Source organism: Heterocephalus glaber, unplaced genomic scaffold (assembly GCF_053883595.1).
Source record: "Heterocephalus glaber isolate CG9 unplaced genomic scaffold, H.glaber_assembly_v1.0 deba00000331, whole genome shotgun sequence".
Classification (NCBI taxonomy): Eukaryota; Metazoa; Chordata; class Mammalia; order Rodentia; family Bathyergidae; genus Heterocephalus; species Heterocephalus glaber.
This window is the reverse complement of record NW_028258142.1, coordinates 35,683,738-35,705,752: the sequence shown is the minus strand read 5'-3', so window position 1 is coordinate 35,705,752 and position 22,015 is coordinate 35,683,738. Positions and strand designations below refer to the sequence as shown.

At 37.6% G+C, this 22,015-nt stretch overlaps 1 protein-coding gene and 1 pseudogene across 3 annotated transcripts in view; one reads left to right on the top strand and one right to left on the bottom strand.

Annotated features, from left to right (window-relative positions):
- The window catches only part of Epg5 (ectopic P-granules 5 autophagy tethering factor), a 109,096-nt gene that overhangs the window by 20,092 nt on the left and 66,989 nt on the right, over window positions 1-22,015 (bottom strand). For all 3 annotated transcript variants that reach the window (XM_004855081.3, XM_013075928.3, XM_013075929.3), the window contains 7 exons: window positions 19,357-19,528; window positions 17,542-17,704; window positions 6,305-6,447; window positions 5,243-5,399; window positions 4,139-4,333; window positions 2,761-2,974; window positions 470-618 (listed from right to left, as the gene is read on the bottom strand). In XM_004855081.3, coding sequence (XP_004855138.1) covers window positions 470-618; window positions 2,761-2,974; window positions 4,139-4,333; window positions 5,243-5,399; window positions 6,305-6,447; window positions 17,542-17,704; window positions 19,357-19,528 — 1,193 coding nt within the window. The remainder of the gene's footprint in view (window positions 1-469; window positions 619-2,760; window positions 2,975-4,138; window positions 4,334-5,242; window positions 5,400-6,304; window positions 6,448-17,541; window positions 17,705-19,356; window positions 19,529-22,015) is intronic.
- LOC106010270 (peroxiredoxin-1 pseudogene) lies at window positions 7,694-8,426 on the top strand (annotated as a pseudogene).

Here is a 22,015-nt window from a genome sequence, read left to right as displayed (position 1 = left end):
AGAGCTATAAAGACAAAAAACATGAAAAATAAATCAGCAGGTTTAAAACTCCTTTTCTAGAGCCGTAGAACCTTCAAATAAATCCTCATATGAACCCATAGGAGGTAAAACTGGTAAACTCGGGGTTCTGAGAGACACAGCAGTGGTCTTAGGTAAGTTGGATGGGCTGAAGTGGGCATGGAAGATTTACTCAGGTGGATCCCCAGGCCTTATCTTGGACATTCAGGCAAGAAATAGACTCAGGATTATTAAAAAAAAAAAGCAATCCAGACAAAGGGGATATGAGGGTAGCAAAAGACTGACAAAGAAAATTACAGGGCTCTTAAAGATAATGCACAAAAAGTAGCTTTGTGAATAGAGTATTATCCAAAAGTAGCTTTTAAAAATACTTTTAAATGTGTTCTGTTTAAACACAAACAGAAAGGGAAATGGAAACATACAAATACATTAGAACCCAAAAGTTATGCACCTGTTTGTCTGACAAGAGAGCATCTGAAGTGCCCTGAAGCATGACCCTCTTGGCAGAAGCTGCCTCCTTCTGGAAGCTCGGGGTGCAGCAGCCCAGGGCTCTTAGAGTTGCTTTCCAACACTCAGGGCTCAGCAGCTGCTCTGCAGAGCCTAGGGACCAAGGACAGAGAGAGCAAGTCAGTAATCTTTCCCAAACTAAATTTTTCTACTTGAATCAAAGAACACGATTCAACACGTAATAATTACACACAAATCCAAACCAAACTCATGGGAGTACCTTGGGTAAGAAGACCAAAGTAAAGAGAACCCATAAAAGAACTGACCAGGTAAATATTTCACTTTCCTTGTTTCTGGTAAACTGGGTTGAAAGTGAGCTCTGCCAAAGCCACTAGAGCTAGTCAGGTGGGAAGGCTAACCTCCAATGCTGCCTGAAGAATGAGAAAGGTATCACTTTTCTAGCTGGAAGGTAACGGATTACCTATGAGTATAAGAGAAATAACAGTAAAAGGACAAGGGATATAGGTACAGAATACAACTCCAGAATCCAGCCTCTTGGGAAGAAGTATCCTATTAGTTCAAAAATTCTACTCTTACCAAAGGCAAAACCTAAACCAAGACCCAGAGGTAGCATGTGGAGATCATCAGCTGGCAATCCCAAGTAGACCCAACTCCACTACTTATAAACCTCACATGCCACAGGATAGAACAATACCTCCCCTAAAGTGCTTTCCAACCAGACAGGGCATATGAGTCAAACAGCATAATATAGGTCCACAGGAACAGGTCTGAGAGGAAGATTATGAGGCCAACTGCAATATGTGAGGTGGGAGGCATCTAGGGGACAGTGAAATGTCCAATGATTACTATGGTCTAGATCACAAGGCAGAGGACTGGAATCAAGCTACTGGTGTGGGAGTCATGTAGTCCTACAAGATAGCAGAGATGTCAGGGAAAACAGGTTCATTCACAGAGAATGACTAGGTGGAAAGACTAAGGATAGAATCCTGGGAATACCAACATGGCAGTAGGGTAGGGAAGAGAAGCCAGGAGGGTATAAGTCACAGAATCTAAGAGGTACAATATTGTTTCTCTTTTTTTTTTTTTTGGTACAGGGAATAAACTTGGGTCCTTGTGCTTGCACACCAGGGAGCGAAACCACTAAGCTAAATCCCCGGCCTGAGGTACAATATTGTTATTCTTCAGCCTTTAACTGAATTTCTTTTCCAGGTAAGTTAACATTTTCTGCTAAATACAAGTCAATGGTAGCCTACAAAGGTAGCTTACAATCTCTTCAAATAGCTTCAGGGAAGAATCCACAATACACATTTGATCAAATTTTGAAATTGTAGAATATTAGCTACATACATGTTCATTAAAATTTGTACAAAAGAAAAACTTGTACAAATGTATTTCCCTACCACCATCCTCTACCTACTCTACAACTTGTCTTTGTAGGAAATAATTAAAGCTTGAAGTGCTTTGAAAATGAGAGACTATACATTTCAGGATCCTTCGGCTGACCTAACACAATGGATCATTAACTTAGCCATTAAATAATTTCTATTAAGTAATAAGAGACTTGGTATAAAGCAAAACTAAGTTTTCCATTACATCTATAAACAGTAGGAAGTTGGCATGGAAAATAGTAAATACTATCTCACTGTCCAAAGTTCAATAAAATTATAGCCTAATGAAATTCCAAAAATAAAAAAAGCCCTGGACACTTTATTCTTCCTCTAATCTTCCAACACTCCTATGGAAAATTGCAGAAAGCTGAGGACAGAAATAGTGGGAATGTGGAAAATTTAATGTTGTAAATTAGTCCATTATACCAGACAAAATACATATGCAAAAAACAAGCAAAAAAAATTACGTGTGTGGGAGGGGCATGATACAAAGTTTATCCACCATTTGGAACTACAGATAAACCTACTGGCACAGTAAAGATATCTTCTCTCTCCTTGCCAAATCTGTTGTCTGTACAGAAAGCAGGCCCTTACTCCACTTCAAGACAGCTGCAAAGTTAAGGTTAAAAAGGTGACGGCAGGATGTGGACAGCAGGATAAGTGCTGTCTTGCCCAATCAGGGCCCATTCTAGCATTCAGGACCATTACTGACCATTCTTACAAATGTCAACATTGGGGCATTGTTCATCAAGTTCTTTAGGTGAGGATTAGTGATTTCTAACTCTTGTATTATTGTATATAATTCTGGACGATAGCTTTAGAGTGGTAAATATGACATTAAATATTCCCTGTAATTACTTAGCCAAAATTAAATGAAGACACTTACTTTGCATCAGCAGCCTGAGAATGTCACTATACTGGTCAGGGAATTGGTAGAGAAGAAGGTAAGTCCAGTGCTTACAGAAAAGATTAAATGGCATCAAAATATCTTCATCTGGTTCCAGGCCCCAGGCAGTAAGTGCCAAATGAATGGACTCCAAAAGCCTGGTACGATCAGACAGAGGAGGTTTAGTGGTGTTTAACCATTGCTTAAGATCGAACTAAAAAGAAAAAGAAACAAGAAGCAGTTTTATTTACACTAGAAAATTAAGTGAAGTAGAGAGGTCTGTGCAAATTTAGTTCAAAAGTCAAAGATTACTTCACATTTAACAATCTATAAAAACAGAAACTAAAACGCATGCACCAGCACAGGGAAGAATATAAGAAGTTCACTAATTGGCACCATTATGCAACCATCTCTAATTGACTGTCTGGGGTTCCAGAGGCTTGTTTTTGTAATATAAAAATCTTACTAATCATTCTTTTTTTTTTTTGGTACCAGGGATCAAACTTAGGACCTTGCCTTGCTTCCAAGGCAGGTGTAGCGTCATTGAGCTAAATCCCTGACCCACTGACCATTCTTTATTGTTTCATAATTTTATTCTGTTACTGAAAGATATACATATTTCTACCTAATAAGGTTCCTCTCCAAGCCCCAGATCAGAACTTACAGTTCGCCCTCACTGGTCACAGCACCAAAACCAAGCAGCCATGTTTTTGAGCTGCATCATTTTCCTGCCTCAGTTAATAAAAATTCAGACTGTTGTATTACACTCCAGAATTCCAAAGTATAAAACATGTTCTCCTCTATTATAGACTGAGATCAATTTCTAGGCTCTAAAAAATGCCAAGATCTTATTGCTTCTTAAGTATCAGATAAATATAACGGAAGGTAAAATAGTAAGGCTCTGAAATTTTCAATTGGTTAAATAAATCCACTGGCTACTCTCACAGAGTATTCTACTTAAAATTAGGATAATCTGTTTATATCTGGCTTATTCTAAATGTAAGAGACCTGACATTACAATTCATTTATCAAACATAATTTAGGTACAAATTCAGATAAAATTAAAAGAAGGATGGATTAAACTACTATTATGAATATTTTCAAATCTGTACTAAGTTTTAAAAGAGGGCTTGGGAAGGAGGTCCTCTTTATACTATGTGGATTATGGTCATACAATACAACCAGAGTTCTATGCCCAAAAAAGGAACCCTGTGGGGTGAGTCAGGCTGCCTGAAGATTATGCAAAAATAAAAAAGGCCTTTTAGCCTATGGTCATCTGGAACCAAACCTCAGGGGTCCTTCCATTTTTATGGTGTGGGAAGCAACAATCACTTTTGTGTTCTCTGTTTCACAGCATCAGGATTGAATCACCTCTTACCTTGGTTAGCAGCATAAAAATCATGTCACTATTGTCCTCACTTAGGAACTTCACCACTTTCTCATACAGCTGTATGAACTCCGCAGGTGCAGCATTGGGAGTGAAGAAAGGAGACAAAAGAGAGCAGAGCCTTCTATTCTTCAGAATGGTCTGAAGTAACTTTCTACATTCTGATTTGGTGCCACTGATAAACACCTTGAAAAAATGAGGGAAAATGTCACCAAATTCTTCCCCTCCACAACCTTTACATAAGCAAACAAGTTTTAAGGGGTACTAAGAAAGGTGAGATTTTTCTAAATGAAAATATGAAACAATCAAGAAACATACAAAATTAACATAGATAAGCCTATCACTTTCAATGTAAATAACATAAAAAACTCTGTATAATCTATTTGGACAAGCCATATATAGATAATTATGAGTTAACTGTACTACACAATTTTTAAGAGATTAAAATGTTGGACTAATTTCTATCACTCCATCTTCTAGAGACCAGTTTTCTCATCTTTAAGATGGAAATGGTAACTTGGAAACAGCCCACATGCCCATCAACTGGAGACTGGATAAAGAAAATGTGTTTTTTTTTTATAAAATGGAGTACTACTCAGCCATAAAAAATGAGAAATTAGAGACATTTATACCTAAATGTATGGACACTGAGGTGATACTCTTAAGTGAAATAAATAGGACATACATGTATAAATACTGAATAGTCTCTCTAGTGTGAGAAACTGAAAGTGTAAATAAAGACTAACAAGTAGAAAAAAAAGATGGAAATGGTATAAACTAGTCATTATGAGGATGAATTATAATGCACTAGAAGTATTTAAAAACAATAAAGTGCTTTGGTAATATTATTAATGCCAAGAATATATGACAGAATCTTGATGTCTCTCCAGACTTCTAAATACAGATAATTTAGTGTCTCTTGAAAGAAAAGCAGCATTCTATACTAAAAATTCTAATTATATGTTAAGAAGCCAACAATTCCAAGAGGCTCTGACTTAGACAAGACCTTAACCTACAATAGAATTCTGAAGTCAATAAAGACACTGCAGAAACTAATTGTATTTGAACAAGACTAACAACACAGAATAACCTTACCTGTCCCAAGATCTCAATGCATGAAGTAAAGAACTGTCTTGTGGGAGGGTAGCGCTGCGTTTCATCACTGACATATTCTACAACAGTAAAGAAAAGGCCAATGCCAACTTTCTGAATCCCAGGTGTTGGCTGCAACTTGTAGGCATTCACTAAGGCCCTGTGGGAAAACATGGATAAAGTATTGGTCTACAGTGAAAGAACCTATATTCATAGGTGTTCCTTTGATGCCCTACATTTTTCAGACAATACGTATTTGTTAAAGAGTCCTCAGAGCCCTATGCAAATATCACTTTAGAAATATTTCATATGGTAAAAGTGTATCTTCCAACTTTATTCACCAATTCACTTTCAACAAACAGTAATGATTTTATGTTCCTCCAGGAAAAACAAAAATCAGCTATGTTATAAGGATTAATATTCTTACACTTATTAAAATTTTTTACATTTTCTATGTAATTCAGTTATTTAACTTTTTATATTTCTCATATAATACATATTTTTAAACACAAGAATGCTCATATCTCTAAATTTTAAAATTTAAAACATTAGCTGAGGTTGAAGAAAAGATTTTTGTTTTAACAATAAAAACCTAGAATAAAGATGTCCCTTTTAATTCTCACACTTTTTTGAGTGACTTTCCCAGTGACAGAAATATCAACCTGTGGTTCTCCCGATCTGCTCTTCCATCCCAAGTCCCCCAGCTCAACCCAAAAAATGATTCAACACCCCTCCACACACCATCACAGCTGCCAAACTTTTCACTGCAAAGGGCCAGACAGTAAATATTTTAAGCTTTGTTACGACTGTCTGTCACTAACAGTCAACTCTGTCATTGAAACTTTAGCCACAGACATTATAAATAATGGAGATGGTTGTGATCCAATAAAATTGTGTTTATAAAAATAGGCAGCAGGTCAAATTTGGACCAAAAGCCATAGTTTGCTGATTTTTGTACTAATATAATTAGTGGATGTCTGAGATAGAGGGGAAGTGTAGTAATATGTACAATTACTATTAATGTAACAAAATAGTATTTCAAATTATAATACTGTCAAAACTTACGTGATCAAATTTTCTGCATGCACAGCAGCTTCCACAATATTAAGTGAAGGTGGCTTGGAAGCTTCTGCTTGCAACTGCTTCACTTCTTTCCGTAAAATATGTAGCTGTTGGCTTATTGCTTCATTTTTATACATGCCTTCAAACTAACAAAAATTGAGGAGGTCAACAGATTTCTTTTTCCCTGCATGCTTCCTTACAGGTATCTTATTATAAACACATATGAGGAAGAGAGGATTACACTTAATATTATAACTTAACTCAAAATTCTCAATTGGACCTGAGAGGGAAGAAAAAAAATTTGTCAAAAAACCATTGAAGAGTCTTAGGTTTTGCAACAGGAAGTAAAGAGACAGCTCATTCTCAAAGGGGAGGAGGGTCAAAGGATGGGATGGGGGAATAAGGATGAAAAAAAGGAATGAGGGTGTATTATATACATGCATCAACTCCACCCAAGGGATATTATGCACTACAAATATATACCCAAAAAAGAGAGCTGGGGATCAAAGGATGGGGAGGAATGGAAGGAGGGAAAGGAAAGGAGATGAAGAAAGGAATTAAGATGTGTTACATACGTGTACCAACTTCCCACAAGGAATGTAAACATTACATATTACACAAAAGTACTAATCTAAAAATTTTTTTAAAAGAATCTCAGGTTTTTCCTGAAGAATTCTCCTTCAGTTAAACAGAGTTATTTTCTTACAAAGATACCAAAACTTATATCAATATAATTTTTAAGAATAGGAAAAATTTATTGAGAGAAAGATAGCTTCTGTCTAAGAGAGAGAGAGGGGGAACCAGAAAGTGGGTTGCCTCATCAATGGTTCAAATATTTTATAGAATAAATTCTACTTCACTCCTGCTTTGACTCCTCAAATCCTCAAAAACAGACCCAATGTCTTCCACTGCCGAGGCTTTTACTTGAAGCACACCAACCCCCTCCTCTGTGGATCATTCATTTCCACTCCCTACCCCCAGCCTTAACCCTCTGTGTTCTCTCAGTCCAGCACACATACAATTCAACTTCAGACACTCAGAAGAGGACAACACAGAAGCTGTTAATAAAACAACTGCCACTGTGAAAGATATATAACTATAAAGGAACAAAGTAAGATAAAATATGGAAAAGTGCCCGAATCAACTGCACACTAAAGAAACTGGCCAATTCAATGATTCTTGAAAGTTAGTCTTTGATAAAATTTTATTGGTTCTCATAAAGATATGAATATAAGAAAATTTATTTAGCTTTAGAAAAACTAAATTTATTTCAATTTAAAGGACTATACATTTTTAGGTTGTGTCTTTCTTACTTGAGAGTTAACATATCCTTTCTCTAAGTGACAGTGATTCACATAACTTTTGTTTGTGCATTTTATTGTCCTTTTGTGGATGTGGACAGACTTAGAGGACACTGTAGACAGAACCAAGGTGTGTGTGGGGGGGTCCTCTTCCTGACTGGTTTCATGGCTTAGACTGCTGATAGCAGTATGTCTTTAGGGAATGCAAAATTTAGCACCCTGTCCCCAACTTCAAAGCCATAGCTATTACCTAGGATGATCAGTTCAAAGATATCAGCCTACCTGACCACAAAGGAAAATATGTTGTGTTCTTTTACCTTCCTGACTTCAACCTTTGTGCACTCTACATGGATCACTGCTTTCAGTAATAGATGAAAAATTTAAGAAATTCAAATGCCAAGTGATTGGTGCTTCAGTGGATTCTCACTTCTGTCATCTGGCATGGATCAATATACCCAAGAAACAAGGAAGACTGAGACCCATGAACATTCCCTTGGTGTCAGACCCAAGACCACTATTGCTCAGGTTTATGTCGGCTCTTAATGTGTGATTAAGCACACATTCACATTTACATTCACAAAGCATCTCACATTCAGGGCCTCTATCATTGATTTAAGATATCCTTCAGCAGATTACTATAAATGACCTTCCTGTTAGCTGCTCTGTGCTCGAGACCTGAGATTAGTTCGGGCCTTCCAGTTCATTGACAAACATGGGGAATTGCGCCCAGCTGACAGTTGGAAGCCTGGCAGTGCACCATCAGGCCTGAGGTCCAAAGAACAAAGACTATTGAGCACTGGGCCATCTCAATGCCAGGATGCTGAGGGCAGCCATGAGAACAAAATATCTTTTCCATTTTCTATTAAACTTTAATCTGAATAAAAGTAGAAACAAAGAAGAAGAACCAATGTGACAACTGTAGGGGCCAGAAGGACAGAGAGGAGAAGCCTGCACGCTGATGCCAGGGGTTGGGGATAAAGAATGCAGTAAGGTCAGAGTAGGGAACAAGGGGAGCTGCCCTGGGAGCCCTTGTGCAGCAGGCTACCAGGGGGTTGGGACTTTCCTGCAGGCACAGTAGAGAACACTGAAGAGACCAAAACACTTAGAAGGCAGAAATTTTAAGTCCTACATTCTCCCGCTATGGTTGTCCCAAACAGAAGAGCAGTTGGGCATGGAGGTTACATTGCCTCTTTTTATGACCCTACCAAGTCTAGTCTTCAGCCACCACTATAACAACCATAGATACCTTTGTCTGTAGACAATGGAAATACAGTGGTACCTTGGTTCATCAACGCTTCATCGACGCTTCATCAACAATGGTTCATCAACAAAGTGTTTAGAAAAATTTTTTGTTTACAAACTCTACATCAGGTGACAAACTGACCATCTTTTCCACACAAACACAAACATAGCCATCTTTTCCAAAACTGTGGAACAAATTAAATTTGTGAACTGAGGTACCACTGTATTTAATTCATCAACTGATTTAAGTGGGGCATTTATGTCCCTGTCAGTTACTATCATAAATTCTATACCAAAAGTTCTTGAAAGGCAATGGTCCTGTTTTGCTTACATACAACCCCAGCATGGCACAACTCTGAGAGTAGGCTGAAGATACCTGTTTATTATGATCATAGTAAGTTTCTTCTATAAAACTTACCAGTGTTGTGTTACAAGTCTTTACCTTCCCACCACTGTTGAAAGATTTTTTTACTAAACTGAAGTAAGAGAGACTGAATGACTTCCAGTTCATAATGACAAGAAGCTGGAGACAAAAGAACAAAGTAGCATGGTGGAAGCCCCTTCACTGGAGTTATTTTAAGTAGACAAAACTAAAAAGTTGGACAAAGTATGTCCTTCAGCAAGTTTTTACAATAATGGGAGGCCCTCAATAGGTCTTTTCCACCTTTCATTTCTAGGAATGGACAAATTTTTCACATGATAATAAATCAATCCTGGGTCTAGCAAGCATGTCCCACAATACCAAAACACAGCAAAAGGAACCCAATTATAAATCACTCCATTTCCTCAGGGAACACCACTGAATTATTAAAGGCTTCTATTAGGAGGGGAGATCACAGAAGAAGCACATCTCACTTCTCATAAAATATATTCAGCTTTTGTATACCCCAACAAGCTATATATAGTTCAAAGACTTGCAGGCAGCTGGAAATTTACAGAACTTTCCTTCCCAGAAAAATTCTGTTGGAACAACAGAATAATATAATGTGAAATCCTTATAAATGAACCATTAAAAATTAGGTCTGAAATCTACACTCATATTCCATAAAGCTAGTTTTTAAAAATTGGCCCAATCCAAAGTGTTCAGTTAGATCATGGATTCTCTAACCATGCACACTCAAGAGAGAAAATGGTACACCTGTTCATTCAAATCAGGTTTGACTGTCTCAATTAGTTCACTCAGAATCACACTGCTAGTCTTGAGAAAGTAGGCCTGAAGCATTAAAATAAAATGGCCTGGCAATACTGAATGGGAAAAGCATGGGTCTGGAATTTAGATGGATGCAGGTTTGAATTCCAACTAAATCACTTAGCTGTGGGGCTGGCAAGTCTCTCGGTGCCTGAACTTGTTTCTCTGAATTCATCCTAATTTGTAAAGATTAACAGAGATCAGTAAGCAAAATGTCGAACCTAATACCTGTGACATGAGAGTGCCTAAGCAAGAAACAAAAAGGATTCTAAACAGGGCTGGGAAAGGCAGTGGTATGCAGCATGACCACTCTTACTATGTTACTGGGAATGTCTCTGAGTAAAAAGGTCAGGTGAGCAGTGTGCAGTATTTAAGGTGAGATTTGTAGAGAGAGGAGTAAGCTGTTTAAATGGGCCAAAGAGTAAGCACAAGCAAAAATAACCACTAACTTCTAGTAGAAAAAAGTTCCAACTTCCATTATGTCTTTCATAGTCAAATAATATCTATATAGTATCCAAAAGTAGTTTGGATCAAGGAACTTAATCCATGAAGGATATAAATCTATAGCTGTTCATTCCTTTAAAAACATCCACTCTATGGCACTGATGACATAAACATGAATAAGACAAGGTCCCTTACCTCATGTAATTCAAAACTTAGTAATAGCCATAGAAACGAGCCATAACACACCCTTATGAGCGGTGTGCTGATGGCTTTCACTGAGTCATTCAACAGGTATTACAGGAACCTTGTACACGCCAGGAGCAACATTAGATGACAGAACTACACAAATGATTAAAAACGGAAACTGTATTCCACAAGAATTCAGTCTGGTAGGGAAAAAACAGCAAATGACTAGGGCAGCTCTGAGGCACAAACTGCGATGAGAGGAGGGACCATCTCAATCTGGCAGGGGGAGTTAGGAGAGACCTCCAGAACTGTGGCCTGCACCAAGGAGTAAAGGCTGAGCAGAAGGGCAGGAACTGTGGGTGGAAGGGGACAGAAGCAGTACATGCACAAGGACAATGGGATGAATGTGTGTGGTGTCTAGAGAATGGAGAAAGTCTAAGTTGCTAGAATGTTTGGGAAGTGGGAGAGTGGATAAATGATGCAATAAGAAAAAATATCAACCATTTAAAATTAGACTACTGAGGATCTACTGAAGCTACAATTCTCCAGAAAAAAAATTATATACACTTTCAGCAGCTTCACTAACCCTCTAAAGACCATTCACAGACCCCAGATTAACAACTCCACCACATATAATAAGTAAAAGCAGACAATACCACAAAAGATAGGGGATCAGGACTAGAACCAAGCCCCACTAGCAACTGAAAATTGAATTAAGGAAGAGAAACTCTGAAAAATGAGAAGTGATCAGAGATTTTGGAGGACTAAGAGAGACCTCATGAAGTACAACATCCGATGAAAGAATAATGTTAGAGAGAATCAAAACTACTCCATATAGCCATGAAGTGAACACTGGACTCATGTACTTAGAGGTCTAGTTTTATATATAAAAATAACACAGCCTATCTTGCAGGACATACTTTCCCAGTGACAGTTTCGCAGTGAGTCATAAACACTCAGAACTCACCCTCCCAACCTCCCACTAACACCTCTTTTCCCCAAATTAAATCATCCATAACTAAAGTCATCCACTTGGCTAATACAAAGCCTCAGGTTTAAGTACAATCTTTGGCCAAAAATTAGAGGAAAAAAAACTGATTTGCATAGATAATGTCCCAACTTCAAGGCACTTAGTGGTTCAACTGTCATCTACCTTGCTCTTACCTGTTAATGACAAATAGAAAACAATAATTTTCAATTTGTATAACAACCAACAAGTACTGTTTAGGATAGCCCCAATCAGCAATTACTACATAACTTTCAAAAGAAACTCTTTAAAACTTCAGGCTATAAAAGCTTCACACTTTTTTCCCCACATTTGTTTCTATTAATGCATGCTGATTATGCAGATTAATGGGTTTCATTTTGGCAAATTCATACATGCATATTATTTTCACCCTCCCCATCATCCCTCTCCCCCGCCTTCCCCAGTTTCACATTTTTGAGGAAGTTTCAATGCATACATTTTGATCATATCCATTCCTTCTATTACCTGTACTTATATCCCCTTTCCCTGCTTATTCCCTTCTTCCTGTCTAATAATGGTTGCTCTTCTATTTGCTTGTCATCTTTTTTCAATTCCACATATTAAGGAGAACATGCAGTATTTGTCTTTTTGAGTCTGCCTTATATCACTCAACATGATGATCTCCAGATCCATTTGCCTGCAAATGACAAAATTCCCTTCTTTATGGCTGAATAATATTCCATATATATACATACATATATATATGTATATATATATGTATATGTATGTGTGTGTGTATATATATATATATATATATATATATATATATATCTCACATCATTATCCATTCATCTGTTGATGGGCACCTGGGCTAGTTTAATATAGCGGCTACTGTGAATTGTGCCATAAAAAACATGGGTATGCAGGTATCCCTATAGTATGCTGACTTTAATTCCTTCAGGTATTCAGTAAAGAGTGGTATAGCTGGATCAAATGACAGCTCTTTTTAGTTTCTGAGGATCCTCCAAACTGATTTCAATAGAGATGGTACTAATTTGTATTCCCCCCTCCACCGCCCTAGCAGTGTAGACTGGGTCTCCCCCACCATCCGGCATCCTCACCAGCATGTATGTACACATGTATGTGTGTGTGTGTGTGTGTGTGTGTGTGTGTGTGTGTGTATTTTTTGTATTTTTTATGATAGCCATTTGGACTTGGATGAGATAAAATCTCAATGTAGTCTTGATTTGCATTTCCCTAATGGCTGAAGATGTAAAACATTCTCTCATATATACTTAATCAGTCATTTGTACTTCTTCTGAGAAGTGTCTGTTCAATTCATTTATTTACTGATTGGGCTATCTAACATTTTGGTGTTAAGTTTTTTTGAGTTCTTTAAATACTCTAGGTTTTTTTGGGGGGGGGTGGTAGTGGGGATCGAACTCAGGACCTTGCTCTTGTGAGGCAGGCGCGGCACCACTGAGCTAAAGCCCCAGCCCTAAATACTCTAGATATTAATTCTTTATAAGTACAGTACCTGGTAAAGATTTTCTCCCATTCTGTAGGATGTCTCTTCACTCTACTGTTTCCCTTGCTGTGCAGAAAATTTCATTCGATATCTCATTTGCTGATTCTTGCAATTATTTCCTATGCTTCTAAGAGTCCTATTCAGGAAGTCTTTGCCTGGGCCTATCACTTCAAGTGTTTCCTTTATGATTTCTTTGAGTAGTTTCAAAGTTTCAGATGTTAATACCTAGGTCTTTGATCTACTTTCAAAGACAGAAATCTAGTTTCCATCTTTTACAAATGGATGTCCAGCTTTTCTAGCACCATTTAAGAGGCTGTCTTTTCTCCAATGCATATTTTTGGCTCTCTTGTCCAGAATCAGATGGCTATAGTTCTGTGCATTTGTTTCTGTGACCTCTGTTCCATTTTATTGGTCTACATGTCTATATTTGTGCCAGTATCATGCTATTTTTCTTACTATGGCTTTGTAATGTAATCTTAAATTTAGTATTGTGATACCTCCCGCCTTGTTCTTTTTGCTCTTATGATTGCTCTGGCTATTCTGGGTCTTCTGTGTTTCCATGTGCATTTTAGTATTGTTTTATTTTTTTCTATGAAGAATGGCATTGGTATTTTGATTTAAATCTGGAATCTAAATCTGTAGATTGCTATTGGTAATACAGCCATTTTAACAATATTAATACTGCCACTCCGTGAACACACAAAGTCTTTCCATCTTCTAATGTCTTCAATTTTTTTCCTCAGCATTCTGAAATTTTCATTGTAGAGGTCTTTCACTGCCTTGGTTAGATTGATCCCTAGATATTTACTTTAAGTTATTATGAATAGTACTGTTTTCCTCATTCTTTCTCAGCTAGTCCATTAGTAGTATAGTATACGGAAAAGCTACTGACTTTTTAATATTAATTTTACAGCTTGCTACTTTGTTGAATTTATCAGCTCTAACTTTTTTGATAGTCTTTTGAGTCTTCAAAGTACAGAAAATATTATCTGCAAACAAGGGTAATTTGACTTCTTCCTTTTCTATTTATAACCCTTTTCTTTCTTTCTCTTGCCTAATTGCTCCAGCTAAAATTTCAAGAACTATGTTGGGTAGTAGTAGTGAGTAGACATTTTGCTTTGTTCCTAGTATCTTTACACTTTTTTTTTCCTGGCACATCTGCATCATCATGCAAAGTATTTGCTACAGTAGATACTATGGTTAACACTGAACTTCTAGGACCATTAGTGGGGATTCTCAAGCTTTGGAATCTTCCAAAACTAAACTAAAAGGGCACTAAGAAAATGAATGAGACCAGCAAGAAATTAAGATCTACTTTAAGAAAACCTGAATATTTATTAAGTGATGACCACAAAAAAAGCTAATTTTTCAAATTATTTAGGCTTCTACAGAACTTTCTCTTTTCCTCTGCCTGCCTTTCTTGTACTTTTTCTTCTCCTTTTTTGCAAGCAACATTAACAACTACCACTTTTTCTTGAGAAAGGAAAGCATTTTAGAGTTCCCACAAAAACATTTAAACTGTTAAATGGATGAGATCATACTCATTGGACACACATGTTTAAATACTGCATTGTTTCGCTGGTATGAAAAACCAAAAGTGGAATAAGGACCAAAATGTATAATAGATATTAAGAAATGAGAAAAAAATATTCAAATGAGAAGAGGAACAAGCGAGGGGGGAAGAGGAAAGGAAAGAAGGAATAAGGGGGAAAAAAGGGAATAGAAGGAAAAATGGCAACTTTTGTAAATAAGGAGGGAAAAGGGGGGCATGGGGGAAAAACAAGATATATCATGTACAAATTCATTACAATGAATGTTATCATTACATATATCTAAAATGTACCAATAAAGGTTTTGCTTCAAAAAACACCTGTATTTATGTCAGTCTTTCTTATCATAATCTCTGATCTCTTTCCAATCAAAATAACTTTGAAAGTATTTTAGAAAAAGTTACATCTTTTTGTTTCAGAATTAACAGCAAAAAAAGTATGAAAGAGCCAGGTATGGTGGCACATGCCTGTCTTTCCAGCACTTGGGAGGCTGAGGCAGGAGGATTGACATGAGTTCAAGGCCAGCCTGAACTACATAGTGAGACCCTGTCTCAAAAAACCAAAAAACAATTTATGAAAGAAAAAAGGAACAAAAGAAATTTCAGTTCAAGGGTTCACATATATAATGCCATGATCCCTTTTTCTGGCAAGGAAAAGATCACTGTGAAGCTTGGGATTAAAGTTCCCTGGTCTGCTGGTGGTATTTTCCACTGCAAAGACCCTAAGAGTTAACAGGTCAAACCAAGAGACCCAGCCTTTTTCTGAGGAAGCAAATATTTACAACTTCTCACAGAGCAAAATATCAGTCAAAATTAGTTATCTCACTAATCACTTTTATAAAATGTATTTTAGGAGAATTCCCTTCTCTGTAGGGAATTAACAAACTGGCAAAGATATGCAGTTTCAAAACATGGAAAAATACTGCATTTGTAAAAGCATGGATTGGTAACAAGACATCCCCCTTCTATCATAACCAGATACATCTTCAGTCTTTCCCTCAAACTCAAACTATTCCCTAAATTAACAAACTTTAATTCCAGCCTTATTATGTTAGCAAGTGATTTTTTTTTTTTGACACAGTGTTGTTGTGTAGTGCAGGCTGGCCTTGAACTCACAGTAATCCTCCTGCATCAGTCTCCTGCATGCTGGGATTATAGGTGTGCACCACATGCCTGGCTGTGATCTTTCTTAAATACATCTATCTGGGCTGAGGATTTAGCTCAGTGGTTCTGTCACCTGCATCGCAAGCTCAAGGACCCCAGTTCATCCCTGGTACCAAAAAAAAAGAGTAAACTCAGATCTATCTTCAAAGCCTAAACAAAAAAAAAGAGTTTAGGTCTTTAATAACAACAAAAAAAATATATCTACCCTTGGTTTTACTATAGCATGAGTAACTGAGGAAAAATAAGTGGAAAGAAAACTAACTTTATAAACCACCTGGCCAAAGATAACTCAAAGTTTAGAGTCTCACATGTTTACAATAAAATATAAGAAAATAAGTTGGACTCATCTTTTTTTATTTTCTTTTTTGAGTACCAGGGATCAAACTCTGGACCTTGTGCTTGCAAGACAGGCGCAGCATCACTGAGCTACATGCCTGGAGTTGGACTCACTTTGAATTTCAAGTTTCTTAAATTCAGATGATATAACTATGATCAGAAAGTCAGAAATGAATTTCAAAGGTAATGAAAATACAGTTAAGTATAAAAAGTTATCAGGAAAAGATATTTTAGAGAAAAAAGTCTCCCAAAGAACATGATAAAAACATACTACAATTGTTAAAATATGCATTTGCAAAAAAAAAAGAAAGGAAATTTCTGAAAGACAATCAAGGTTGAGTAAAAATAAACTGTCTCAATTTCCAAAAGTTAACAAAAAGAGCTATTTTGGGGCAAATGTAGCCAGACAGCAGGCAATGTCCCTCTTCAAATGTTTCTTTCCTATCTCAGAGAATACTGGATTCACTTGCAGAAGGGTGAAGTGCGGGTGAGGAAAAAGCATGGGCTCTGGACCCAGAATGCCTGGGCCTCTTGGCTCTGCCACTTGCTAGCTGTCTCCGATTTACATAACTTAACCTCTCTGAGCCTCTACTTCCTCATCTGAAAAATAAAGACAATAATACTCACCTCATAGGGCTGATGTGAGGCTAAAATATGTTAGTTATGTCAAGTGTTTATATAAGCAAGGCCTGGTGCAAAATAATACGGTAACACACTAGCTTAAACTCAGCTTCCACTCTGAAGTCCTTATGATATCACACATCCAACCATTTGCCTCTATTTCCAATGCAAAAAGTTGACTGAAGTAGTTGAATGTTTAGTCATACTGTTACCTGTCTCATTTGCCTACTGGCAAGCTATACCCAACTGATCTGCTTCCCAGGAGGAGCTTCCAGGGCTCTGCAGAAGCAGCTGGGGCTCCCCATGGTTGTTCACACCAATCTTTCCAGTGTAAACCTTCAACACTAGCCTTGAAAAAACTTAAAACAGACTGATGTAGCCACTGGCCCCTAGATAACATCTCAAGGATTCCATTCCCCCACTGTTTCTAACTGAATCCAAACTAGAATCATCAAAGTCTTCTGAGGATCAGTATAAGTCCTCCTCTTTAAGAACCTTCTCAATGATTCTGCTTTTCTTTGCATTCCTATTTGAATATTGCTCTTGTAGGACTCACCTGGAGCTTATGGAAATACACCATTAGGTCTGGATGTGGTTTCACTTCTCGTAAGACTATAAAATGTTTTGGGATGCAGATTAATTCTTTCTCAATATGGCAACAGCAGGAATGAAATTAAAATTCTCTACATTATGAAGAATTGAAATAATCTTACCTGAACTGTTACAACTGCTGCTCCCTGGCATTTCTTACCCCCACTGCCTCTACACTCCAAATGTAGTGTGGTCTGCTCTTCTCGGTTGACATACTTTTTGGGCATTGTGTCCAACAGTTCACTATCCAGGGCAACCTGCTGAGACTCCCGAAGAGCTGCAGTTCTGGAAAACATCCCAGAAGGTAGATTAAAGTATTTTAAAAGGTCATATGGAAAGTAATAAGCTTTGGGCCAGGGATTTAGCTCAGTGGTTTCACCACCTGCTGTGTAAGCACAACGGCCCGAGTTCGATCCCTGGTACCAAAAAAAAAAAAAAAAGTAATTAGCTTCTAGTTAACCCCAGCCAGCATTATAGCACAGTATTCCACACTAACAAAAAACCTGTGCCAAGATTTAGCCAAATCCTGTCTCCTGACAGAGAGGCTAACCCAGAAGTTCAGAAATAAAAAACAAGTGTTATAAAAAAGTGGCACAACTTTTTAGCCAGCAACAAAATTTCACTTAGAACCTGTGTGGTATCAACAAGACTTTTTAATGGACCCTGAAATATATAAGAACAAGTGAGAATTCTGGCCTACTTTAATCACTCCAAACGGGTGCCTTATGTGCCAGTGACTTTAGGTATTAGCACTTCAAACTGAAACTGCCAAAGACCAAGACAGCTAAATGTAAGTGGTACAGCACATATACAAAGCCCTGGACTCAAACCCTGGGACTACCAAGAGAAAAAAAAAAGTTATATTTGTGTATGAGATATGAATACTATTTTAACTGTATTTTGTTGTTGTTGTTGTTTGGTGTTTTGGCACCAGGGATCAAACTCAGGACCTTGCACTTGTGAGGCAGGCAGTGGAACCACTAAGCTAAATCCCCGGCCCTTAACTGTATTTTTTTGTTATTATGTTAATGGGCAGATGCTCTTCTGTGCAGACAACATATACCTAATAAATGCCTGAACCAATTTTTATTTCCAGCCAAGAAAATATGTCAATAAAAAATGATTTACATGGGATTTGTAAAGCTTAGTGGTAGAACAGTCACTCAGCACATGTGAGGCCCTGGGTTCAATCACTCATAATACAAAAATAAATAAATAGGCTTACTCACTGTTAATGAAACAAATATCTCCACACACACTCCTCACAAAACTACAAGCTAGAATCAAATCCTTAAATAGCTGATTATTCTGTACCTACCATGTAACTCAAAACACTAAACGTCTTTCTCACATTTTGACCAAGTACCTATGTCAATTTTTAAAAGAATATAGTAAGAAAGAAAAGCAACCAGGTGTTGTTCACACCTGTAATCCCAGTACTCTGGGAGGCTAAGGCAGAATTTCTGATCACAGGTTCAAGCCCAGTCTGGGCAACTTAGTGAGACTCTGTCTCAAAATAAAAATGGCTGGGGGCTCTAGCTCAGTACTGCAAAGGGGCGGGGGGGGGGGGGGGGGGCAGTGGGGGAAGAGAGAATAAATTAGTGATAAAAGAAAACAAATCTCATTTCATCCCCTTTCAACACCATCTTCCCAGTATCACAAGGTCTTGGCAGGAAGAATAAGGTCTCAGCCAGCGCTGTTGACACTCAAAAAACGCGCCCCATAAAGAACAGGTAAGAATAGCAGCCTCTAATTTCCATGTGAGATCAAAAGACTTGTCACAAGTCTGTTCACCAGGTGAACCACCTGTGGCAGTCTGGCCAAATTAACCTTAGTTCAGAATGCTGATGAGGAAGCCAATCAGGTACTAAATTATCCAGGCTATCAAAAAAAAAAAAAAGGCAATCATGGGGCATGCTCCTAGAGCTCAGTCTTACCTGGCCTGCTGTTGCAGGAGATTCAGGTCTGTGCACACAAGCTGGGTGGTGTCCCTCTGACTCAGGAGGACCTCTGACGAAATAACTGGCACAGGAGGCCTCATGGGGTGCAGAACAAGGGGAGGATGGGGAACCTCATGCTTCCGCAGGTTATTTAAAACTCTTTCTTTAGCTGAAAGAAAATTAAATCATACTTTCTCAGTAACAAGTACTAATATATAATAATGAATACAAGGGTCAGGGATGTGGCTCAGTGGCCACTGTACCTGCCTGGCAAGAGCAAGGTCCTGAGTTCAATCCCCAGTACTGAGGGAAAAAAATGAATACAAAGCCTTGGTACATTAATTTCACAAAAAATGCTGGAGATCTCCAGAATAAACCTCAGAGGCCTAAATGAACAGAATCACTAATTTTGATTCTTGTGAGTTTTAAGGAAATACTTACAGGCGTTACAATATTCTACTAGGAGCTCAGGCGTACATGGCACAATTCAATAGAACTATCCTCAAAAAGTTCACAGTCTAATAGTTGCTCAGCAGAAAAAGCTCATGATCTTAAATAACTGTTCTGCTCTTGACAGCCCTGCATGACATGCGAAGAAGTCTGGATTTGATGTCAGTGAAGATGTATCGAAGAGAAGTTCTCAGCAAGGTGATAGGTATAATCTGGACAATGGATGGGTGAATGAGGTTTGTCCAGAGTAGCTCAGTTGAGTTTAATGCACCACCCAGAGAAACTTCATAAGAATAACAGAAAAAAGAATGAACATTCTGGAATAGAGCTGATGGAAAAATCTGAAATTGAATCAAGGTTTGAACAGGAGGGCTGGAAGTTTAAGCAATAAAATGAATGAAGACACAGGCATAAACTCTGTTAGCACCTATATTTATGCAGTTATACAGTCAGTCTTATTCATTCACTCAACAAATGATGTACAGAGCCAAAATAAGCAGTCCAGTACCATATAAAATAAAATAAAGGTGAATCTGTACCATGCAACTCTGTACTAGATCACAGGGTCTCAGAATGACTCACCAAATTTAAATGTTTCATATTCCTGTACTTAATACAGACCTACATACACACTAGGTGTCTAATAAATTCCTATTTCCTCTCCCTCTCCTTACACACTACTTTAATACCAATAGTAGGTGGGAACTGAAGAACATGAAGAAAAATGCTGCTGCATGCCTAATTCTTTTCAATAGTAAGATAAGAGAGGAAGGGAGAGGTCAAGGAAACTTCAAGACAGTCAAGTAAACAAGTACTTAAGGGACTACTATGAATTTCCGATTTCATTCCAGGTGCAACATTCAATTTCCTATTCTTGTTGAGAAAAATCAAAGAAAATTTAATAGCCATGACTTTACTTGGCATAAGACCTGTACTGTTTGTACCCCAAACAGATGGAAGTAAACATTCCAAAAAGGTCAAGTACAGTCTTGTCCCTTATAGCTGGTGTTTTTCCACTAGAATCACTTCTCTGCACAGATGTGGCAAAGCTGGACATTCATCCCTGGATAAGACTTGGGACTATGTTAAAGTTTCTTTCAAGCAACATTATAGGTCATGACTCTAAGGGAAAACTGGGGACTCTTTCAAACTCAGTATCTTAACATGAGAGAAAAATCAAGGAAAACATTTTAAATACAAAGTGAAAGAGAAAAAACAAAAGTGTATTTAATTATAATGATCACTCCAGACCACAAATGACAAAAAAAAATTAGTTTAAGAAAAAGAACTTGGTGTCATAAGTGTGCTAGTGAAATTTTTTCTATAATCATAACCATGAGTTCAACCATCTGACACAATTATCACTCAACCTGTTTTTACTTGAGAAAAAACTGAAACTTATTATTTAGAAATCTAGGCTCTAATTTTCTTTGGAATTGCAACCTGAATTGACAGCCAAAAATAGGGAGGACACTCAGTGATGAACGGCAACGTCTTTGGAGCCAGGCAGCTCTGCCACATTCAAGCATCGTGGCTCATATGGGCCAAGTGCCCAACCATCTAACACTCTGGGTTCCTTCTCTGCTCAATGGGGATAACCTGCACTGGCTTACTGAGTTAACATACGATGCTAGGACGGTGGCCAGAACAAACTAAGGGCTTCATAAACTACTAAGAGAAAAAAGTCTTTTAGGGTAGTATTCAGAGTAATGTGAAAGCACTATAAATAGATTGGCATGAACAGAAGGCATTAAGAGTTACCAACTAACAAGCTGTTTGGGGCACAGGTAGAATAAGAGGGTGTATGTGTCTTTTTCAGAATCACTTCGATGTTATATTACACTATTTATCATACTATTGTGGACAAGAATTGTAACTGCGATTTTATTACATGTCCTATATTTAAAAAACATACTCAGTAATTAGCTGGGCATGGTGGTGCATACCTGTAATCCTAGCACTCTGGGAGGCTGAGACGGAAGATCATAAGTTCAAGTCCAGTGTGGGCAACTTAGTGACTTAGCTAGATGCTGTATTAGAATAAAACATTTTAAAAAGGATTGGGGATATAGCTAAGTGTAAAGGTTCAATCCTCTGTGCCAACAAATAAATTTTCTATCACTTTTTGTTGTGAAGTGTTTCAGCAACTTTGTAGGTTGAATGTTCTTTCATGGTCTTCTAAAAGAACTAACTGATAATTCTAGAA